This window comes from Strongylocentrotus purpuratus, unplaced genomic scaffold, assembly GCF_000002235.5.
Source record: "Strongylocentrotus purpuratus isolate Spur 01 unplaced genomic scaffold, Spur_5.0 spur5_scaffold_9, whole genome shotgun sequence".
NCBI lineage: Eukaryota > Metazoa > Echinodermata > Echinoidea > Camarodonta > Strongylocentrotidae > Strongylocentrotus > Strongylocentrotus purpuratus.
The window spans coordinates 27330058-27340158 of NW_022145615.1; the positions used below are offsets into that span (position 1 = coordinate 27330058).

Below are 10101 nucleotides of genomic sequence, written 5' to 3' on the forward strand. Positions count from 1 at the left end.
TCATAGGTATTAGACACAAACACACCTCCATAATATTTGAAAAACTGCTTCTTAAGTGATTATTTTGGTTTCTGGTAGGGAGGTGGTGGCATTTATCCATTTATTGAAGGCTTTCTGCTTTTTGATTAAATTCGGTTATGGATTTGAGGGATATTTCATTTTGCGTGTACATGGATCGAAATAAAAAATGTGTAACCAAATCATATTCACGTCCAGCAAAATAGTCTAATGATACAAACATTCTACATATCACATTGTTCTGAAACTGTTAAGTCATTTTTTCCTTGTATTTTCAAATTTAAGTGAATAACTTCAAAGACGAACAAACCTTTTACCGCCATATTACAGATGACGTTGTTGATTAATCAATTACACATGTTTAGACAATCGCGATGAATATTCAATGATTCTGAGAAGAATTGGAAGCATGTTCATGTCAATAATTCAAGGCATTAATCACTCAAGGCATTTTATTATACTACATGTATCTCAGTTATAATATGTTTACATTGGGAACACATTTCACAGTATAATTGTCCGGCTATATATTGATATGCAAATAACATTTTAATAGCGCTTTGTATAGATTTTTATTAGTTGTTTAAGACGAAATATAATTGTTGTCATGAACTGATTTCTTTCTCATAATATTTCTAGCTTTATCTAGCTCTCCTTGTCATGACTACACTTCTACTGACGTCACAGTTGAGTCTAAATTGACTGTGTGTTTGGGGATCACGGGGATTGGACTACGGCAGCTGGATAGGGAGATGTCATCTCCTTCATCATCAGAACATAATGAACCAGCTAATGAAGCATTGTCTATATCAGTCTGATGATTAACAGAGCAAGGTGTCTCCTGCGGGAGTTGAGTCGCGGTGAAATAGTCCGGTGGCGGTTGTTGACCGCAGCGCGATGGAGACCGTTCAGCCGCGGCGTTTTCGTACTGCAACCGCAGCTGCTCAGCATCAAGCTCTCGGAAGAAATCGATAGCGTCGGTTTCGGTGCACCGCGGTGGCTGCGCCTCGTAACGTTCTTCTCTACCTACCACCGGCATCTCAATCCGCGGTACTGGCAGCTGCGTGTACGGCGGGGGTGTGTCTTCTTCTTCAAGGCGCGAGTAAGGTGGTAAGTCGCCGTCGTTCCCCTGCTGTCCGTTGCTGATAGAGTTGACATTAGGTGCTGAACGTCCCTGGCTTCTTCCTCTCACTCTCCTCGTCCTCCTCCTTCTCCTCTCCCTCTCACTTGGTTGATTCCCCTCCCGTCCACGGGATAATGTGATCCATCGCCGATGTCTGGAAGCTCTTTTCCTTATGCTGAAGAGGTAACCGAGAAGGACCATGATGACAAGGACGAGGAAGACCAAGGAACCCGAGATCGTGGACAGTGTAAAAGTAGACTCGTCTTCAAAGGCAAAGAAATACAAAAAATATTAATATTTTATGCATACTTCATAGTTTGATTATAAATCAGGACTTTCTTGAAATAAGGAATATAAATGCAAGTGTTTGAAAGAGTGAAACATAAAGTGCTTCAAATAAGGCAACATAAATGCATCGTGGTGTTATAATTTAAATCACCGTTATGGGATGACATGGACAATTCTATTATCATGCCAAGTCACCTCCAGATTGTGTATGAAAAGCGACCAAGAAATTTAGGCTTAACATCTTACCCAAAGGCATTAGCGCACAGATTTCAAATCCAACCCAGAAACCTAATGAAAATTGCCATGACCACTGGGCCATACTTCATCAAAATATCTATACCAATGATTACTATTCCCGCATGGTGGAGATATATCAAATACTCAAGCGACCCATTACCCTGTTTTGCATATTGGAATAAAACCCATTTTGAAATACCATTTGCACATGAGCCGATAGAGGTAATATTACCAAATTGCACAACCCACTAAGGTGACTTTATATTCTTACCATTACTAATTATTATTTTAAAGCTAGAAACAAGATCACTATGTGAGTGCAGATAGCATGCATGCACATGATGAAGTGGGACCTCTTCATATTTAAAAGATCTGTGAATATTTGGGTGTCATATAAATTATTTTCTAACAAGGACCTGGTCTACTTTTGCCTATAACTAAAGCTTGATCCAGCCCCCCCCCCGACAGAATGATCTAGTGATGCCTTAGACTCACTCTGAGGAGTGGTAGCTGTCTCCTCCGTGCTGCAAGTTAGAAACCAGATATGCGAGGGACAGTCTCTTAGATTGTTACGATGACTGGGGCATTGTTCCAACTCCTCTTCATCGCCAATGCATCTGTAGTCCCGCTGGTAGAATTGTAGGTTTGTATCGTGATTATTTATCCTAACGGCACTCCCTGTCGAGTAACCAAGTTGTCTGCATGCCACCTGCAATGATTGAAAGGTCCATAATGAGTTTATTTTGACTACGTTTTACCATTTTGTACATAAAATCTTTGATTTATTTTGAGTTCATACGTGATGCCATGATATTCTCAATATTTGCTTATTATCTTCTTTTTCTTCGAATAAAAAGACTGAGAAATTGTCAAGCCTGTTTTTTTTTTTTTTTTTTTTTTTTTTTTTTGGGGGGGGGGGTTCATATTTGTATTCTGGAATCTATGAAAGATATGGCAGATTTACTTTAATATTCGGATGGAGGGCAGTAACCAGCCCCTCGATCCGCTGACCTCACCCCAACCCCTCCGCTGCCCCCCTCAATGTGGTCGTTCTCTTTGGTAAACCATCGTTGACATAAAGCACCTTTGGACTTCGATCTCGTGTTTTGAAGTTTAGTGAATGAAACCCTAATATCTTACATAATGAACACATCATGCACGAATTGTATACATATATATAAAGGGACTACCATGTTTCCAATAATTTAAGGTTAAGTTCACCGGTTTCATCAGAATGAATATCCCTTCAAAAGAATAATCATACCAAGATTGACAAATTCGGTAGGGTTTTCGGTTTAAGAAGCATTTTTGTCACGCAAGGTAGGAGTTCAAATTCGTTCAGTATCAATGACACTGCATTGGTAAACAATTTGTATGATTTCATGTTTGTTTTAACAGAAGATCCAAAACGCCTTTGAAAAAAAAAGTGTACTTGAATGTTATGTTTCGGTTCAATCTGAGGTTCATTACTGATTGCCTAAAGTCCAGTCATAACAGCATTTCTGGAACTCCACAACGATATCTTATTTTATGCAAGGTGCACTGTCAGTTGATTTTGGCAAATTTGGTATCATTTGTATTTTGAAATGAATAATCATATTCTAGTACTGGTGAATTATCTCCGCATTATTGGACGTATCCAGTTTTTAGGGCTACCCTGTATATGTATACACAAGGTGGCCCTATGTTGAGCCGAGATCGTCTTTCTACTCTGTTTACGAGCCTAACTCATAAACTGTATAAGGCTGTTTTCTATAATTAAAAAAGTATACAATTTATTTCACCTGATTTAAAAAATAGCTTACTGTCTGTAAATGTAATATGATAAACATACATTACTTTGTGACAGTATATTGTTGAAAAAATGAGTTTAAATTAATTATTTGTTATGGCAAGTTGTTGTTACCACACAGTGCCTCGTGGAAGACCACCAATATTGGTGACAATGTGCTACCTTGTATATATCAGAAGGAAAAAAGATAACATATAATATATAAACCTACAAACCTCTGATTCGGCCTCTGTCCATATGGTTGTGCACAAATCGAGCCACTTCTCATTATATAGTTGAATAATTCCTCTCATTGAACGTCCACTACTCGTGCTTCCATGCAGGCGAATAGGCGCTTCTGAATGAATACAATAATTATATATTTAATTAGAAAACAGAGCCATAATCCGCTCTGGCATTCAGTGATAGATCATTTAATATGTGTATGTTGCTTAAAATGATACAACTTCCAGTGGATATTGCTAGCCTGTCGTATTCATTTTGCGGTATCATATGAATGTACATGTATGACGTTGATTACCATATCACCTTGAGTTAGATCACCAAAGTTTGGTATTTACTGATATCCTGGCCTGAACTTTTAAATAACCATGATGAAACCTTTTCTTTTGAAAATTAATGACACATTATAAAAGCACGTACTAAATAGAATCAAGGGAAAACGGTAGTTCCGCTATTATAAATCGTTTAATTTTTCTCATTCTAAAATCTCTATTCTCTGGGGGGGGGGGGGGGGTACGTTGTTCAGCAAGTTGAAACAACTGGAGATCAGAATTTGGATTCATATTAAATTCTCTATGTGTTAGGCGACATGGATTTCAATTATTTTATGATCATGAGATGATATTATTGTGATGTGATGTAGGGTTTTTTCGTATACCCACTTGGGGAAAATAATTTCTGTGATGCACCTCTGCAAAACGAGAACGGAAGGAATTGTAATCTTCGATTATGAAATCATTATTTAATGTAAACGGTAAAGGCTTGCAGCGATTAATCTGGGGGGGGGGGGGGTGTTTCACAAAGTTCCTAAGTCGAGTTTAACTCTAAGTTGGACTTTAAAATTATGGAGAGCCTTATGTAGCCTTAAAATAAATATATTCAAATACGAAAAATCAAGTATTTTAGACTTTTTATAAATTCCACATCAAGAACATGAAATCTCCTTGATAATAGAAAATATGAATGATTTGGATCAACATCTTATGCCTTTTAAAATTACTTTTACAAAATATTTTCATAGATGCTAACGGCTTTCTATACTTGTTAACCCTAATAAGGCCGGGGGGGGGGCATTATGCCCCCCCCCCCCTCCACAATTTTTCCGATTGCTCGGGAACGCATATGGATGGCGCCCCGCCGCTCGCTGACTTTTTTTTTTTTTCGAGTCTTGCGCAACTTCTAAAAAAAAAAATTCGAAAATCGGACCTACGGTTACAAGGTCACGTGACCTTTTGTCTTCGCATGTCAGCCTGAAAATCGTTCATTTTCGTGATTTGTGTACAAAACGTATGGCAAAGTCATTTTTCCTAAAAACAGATCAAACATGGGTTATTGGGTCTTGTTTAAAGTTTAGGTGGTTGTTTTGGGAGTCAAAATAGTTGAATTGTAGTAAAAGATGAAATAAAACAACATAAACAATGAAATACATAAGTTAAAAAAACAATGAAATACATAAGAAATTATCAAAACAAGGGATAACATAAGAAATAAGCTGGCTTTCCCAATTTTTTTTTCGTATTATTATTCAGAATGGTCTAATGAATATATCTAGTGAAAAAGAATGCTTAAATATGAATAATATATGATTTATTGGTAAAAATGTGATTTTTATGACTTTATTTGCATAAATTACCATAAATATGCAAATGAGTGAATTTTTCAAAAAATTGAAATTATCATATTATTCTTTACACTTCACTTGACATGCGTGCAAATTTTCGAGGCGATCGGCCGCTTTGCGGCCGAGATCTTGAGGGGGGGCCATAATGGCCCCCCCCCCCCGGCCCTACTAAGACTTCAAATAGCCCGGCCTTATTAGGGTTAAGTCCAACTTAGAGATAAGTTCAACTTAGGATCTTTGTGAAACACCCCCAGGTCTGTATACTCACTGCATGTAACCGCTGCGTCGAACTCATGATTGTTTTCCGTGTTCTCTCGGACATAAGTACAATTGTCCAAGACGCTGGCTCCTTCAGGGCATTTCACACTTAAAAAGTAGACCGGCCCGCTCCCCTGACCGTAGTAACCTCCTCCTAGAGATGCGACATTATCATCAGGGAAACCAAGCTGATTGCAGACTGCTCGAGCTTCATTGTGGCCCCACGTGTCAAAATCCGTGATGGTACCAAATCGTCCATCTATAAACACCTCTACTCGCCCCTCAGTGGATAGCAGTGAGCCTGCCAGTCGAATTTTCCAATTTGATACACCCGAACCTAATCATTGAGACAGTGACATAATTCAAGTATGAACATTCTGTTGTTGCTGTTTACAATGATAATCTGAACAAATCTGTGATTATCACAGTTAAAGAAGATTAAGTGAAAACAAAACAAACAAAATGTACAATAGATAAACAAAAACAAATGACAGCAATAACAATGACAAAAATATTTGGGTATTTAATTACCTTCGTGCCTATTAAAGCAAAGAAGAAAAAAAAGAAGTAAATTTGGACGTCATGTTTTTTTTAATCGATTAAAATATTCTACTAATTGACTTGAGGAAGTCGTTTCAAAACATATTAATTGGGCGCTATTCCTACCACCATAAATATATACAAATTCATCTATTTGTTATTTCGTTTATTTTCTAAAAGTGCAGCATATTATTGTCTTTCTAATATTATTCTAATCACTACAATAACCACAACGCTTATTACATCTATTATTACCATCACCACCACCAGCACCACCACCACTATCACTATCACTACTACTACTACTACGACTACTACTAAAACTACTACTACTACTACTACTACTACTACTACTACTACTACTACTACTACTATTATTACTACTACTACTGCTACTATTACTACTACTACTACTACTACTACTACTACTACTGCTACTACTAATACTATTACTTCTATTACTACTACGTCTACTACTAGTACTACTTATTCTACTTCTACCACTGATGTTGCTACTACTACTACTACTACTCCTACTACTACTACTACTATTTATACTACTACTTCTACTACTACTAATACTACTACTATTACTACTACCACTACAGCTATACTGCAACTATACCAGTTCTACTACTACCACTACTACTACTACTACTACTACTACTACTACTACTACTACCACTACTAATTCTACCACTACTTGTACTACTAGTTCTACTTATTCTGCTTCTACTATTGATGTTGCTAATACTACTACTACTACCTCTAATAATAATAATAATAACAATAATATTAATACTACTACAAGTACTAGTACCATACTACTATAATACTAATGCGACTGCTGCTACTACTACTACTACTACTACTTCTACTACCATTACTGCAATTACGCGTTCTTTACTTGCTTTAATTTGTTTTGATATTTCTAATGGGCCATAAAAGGAGGAGGGGGGATTAAATTTTAAAGTATTTTCTAGACATTAGGTCCTGTAACGATTTCTTGACATAATTTTAGGGCCGCTGTCCCATTAAGTTTTAAAAAGTTAAGTCATAATAGGTGTATAGCGATGGAGTTTCTACATTCTGAAAACTATTCTCCTTTGTTTCATAGCTTATCTACACACTTATCAAACATAGAACAAATTTAAAAGTTAAGACCCATGCAAATCAAATCAATATTCTAAGTATGCATAAACATACACATTTCGATAAATAAAATATATGATACTGGGAATTCAAATCGCAAGTACATTTAGGTACATGGTAGTGATCATAATAAGCGAGATGATCATCATTATCTTTTATCACCACCGTCACTACCTTCATGTCATCAGCGCCGTCATCATCACCACCACCAACATCATCCTCATCATCATCATTGCAATCATCAACATCATCACCACCATCGCCACCAACACCATCACCACCACCGTCATTATTATTTACAATGCAGTACTATTGGACATGTACTGTATATGACTACTATCAATTATCAAGTATATTAATTTTGCATTATCAATTCTCACACCGACATTCGTATCACACAAATACATGGTATCAATGTAAATTCATCCTGTTACGATAGGTATTTCTAACACGTCGTGAGGGTTGCTGTTAATGGCTAAATACATGTATGTGTTTTAAAATTGACACTTCCTCATACACGATTTGTTCATAGTTACGTGATATTGGCCGGTCAATTCACAAACTTTAAGTATTTTTCATTTCAAAATGATGTGGAGCATTATTAACACATACCTGTTGCCATCATATTAAGTAGTAGAACCCAGGAAAACAGATGAAACCATGAGGCTCTTGTTATACATCCCAACGCCATGTTTGTTCCTTTGCGTACATAGTCCACCATTCTGCCCGCGTTATGGAAATAGGAACGATGGTGAATTTGCACATCTCTTTGTATTATTTGCCAAGTGCAATCATGCATCCCCCCCAAAAAAGCATTCATATTTCGATGTTATTGTTATTGCTCTATAAATGACGTAGCTTGTGTTTGCCCTATACATATGTACAAGGTGGTCCAACATATCGCACAGATCATCAAATTGTTATTGTCTAAGAACAAGGAAAACTCGCTGCCTTGTTTCATCCCTGGTTTTAACTTTCATCCATTTTACAATGTCAGTTGAATACTATCACAAAGACCTTCGATAAATCAACATACGGTAGTTCTAATAGCTCTGTTCAACAGCCATTGCAAATATGGGAAAAATTACAATGACGTATAACGTTGATTTTTGTTTGAAAATCTTTGAGATGAATCAACAGGTTTATTGTTCTCTTTAATGATTACACACTATATCTATATTATGCATAAAGCGCATAGGTACACCATCAATAATAATATGCGAATTTGAATGAGATTTCCTCGTTTTGTGCTTGTTCTTCTTGTTTGTCCCCTTCTTCTTAAACTCATATAAATTGAATCATCATCATCATCATCATCACTATAATGTATGATATATTATTCTTGTATCATTATTTTTTATTATTATTATTATTATTATTATTATTATTATTATTATTATCAACTTTATTATCAACTGTTATTAACATCAATACTGTTGTTGCCGTTCTCTTTATTGATGTTGCTGTTATCATTATCGTCATCCACATGACTATTATCCACTAAATAGTCCCACGTTAGTATAACTAACGTTCAAGTTGACATGTTACATGTTTATTGGATTATTCAGGATACAGATTTGTCTGTACACGCAGTTTGGATCATTTTGCTTAAACAGTCTGAACCGAAAGCTTTATAGAAGTGAATGGAATTATGACGATTGGTACACTCCCAGCTTGGTACCATAAATTATTTAACAAAACTCCGTGCATGGTCTAGTACACCGAGGTGTGTATTGGGGATCAAAGTCGAGATCTCTGGCATATGAAATACGTCTCCTAAAGTAAATTTTAGGTCTAGACTATTCTAACAACTGATGCGTGGGTGTTCAAAAGAGCTTACAGCTTGAAGGGAAAAAAATGGTTATGCCTCTTTTATATAATTCTAAAAAGTTTATTTTGAAAAAACACCAATCGTGTCTTTAAACTTGAAATGCAAAATCTTCAAAATATAATGCCTTTTGAGGATCCGATCTTCTGATGCGAAGTGTGTAAATTTACACTTTAAAATATGTGTAGTAATTTGGATACCATGATTTAAATGATTGGCATGAATACATCAAAGTATTACAGTCAGTCGAATGATGAAACCTAGATATCCTCTATGCTTTGTGGTTTTGTAGAGTTTTATACACCGACCTATTAATGGGTAAATTTAGTTCACTATCTATGGAATACCAAGTACCGATCTGCTCATATTACGTCAGTCACTCTGCCAAACCGACTTCAGACCGACTCCGGACTGACTCCGGGCCGACTCCAGGCCGACTCCAGTCTGACTCCAGGCCGACTTCAGGCCGACTCCAGACCGACTCCGGGCTGACTCCAGACCGTACCCTCACCGACTCCAGACCTACTCCAGACCGACTACAGATCGACTCCAGGCCGAATCCGGGCTGACTCCGGACCGTCCCCACACTGACTCCCGACCGAATCCGGGCTGACTCCGGACCGTCCCCACACTGACTCCCGACCGACTCCAGGCCGACTCCAGATCGACTACAGACCGACCTTCTCTTGCCCATGCGGTGTAATTTAATTTTTGTTCGGTCTGTAGTCGCTCTTGTGTCGGTCTGGTCGGTGGGACTGACAAATGAAGATTAAAATGAGCACATAATTGATGCAGGTTTAATATCCAGGTAATCTTTGGGAGAAGACAAGGATCTATCCTCCCTTTTTTAACAAACCATCACAATTTCACTGAGTAATTTTATTGAGAAATGTCTAATTACCAGGTACTAAGTACTCTGATTATCAGAGTAAAACAGAATTACACTGTGTAAATAGGATCTGAGTCTCTCAGCGCTTTACAATAATGCAGCGTAATTACCCTGGCTTTAGCAGTGCTGTGAC

The 10101-nt window shown here is 37.2% G+C and overlaps 1 protein-coding gene across 1 annotated transcript; it reads right to left on the reverse strand.

Moving 5' to 3' along the window:
* Window positions 1–682: 682 nt before the first annotated feature.
* On the reverse strand, window positions 683–7989 carry LOC115920534. Its single transcript, XM_030976407.1, has 5 exons — window positions 7864–7989; window positions 5570–5896; window positions 3674–3795; window positions 2162–2375; window positions 683–1404 (listed from the first exon to the last, which is right to left on the reverse strand). Exons 1-5 carry the CDS (start codon window positions 7970–7972, stop codon window positions 683–685), a joined length of 1494 nt encoding a protein of 497 aa, XP_030832267.1. The 5' UTR covers window positions 7973–7989.
* Window positions 7990–10101: the final 2112 nt, after the last annotated feature.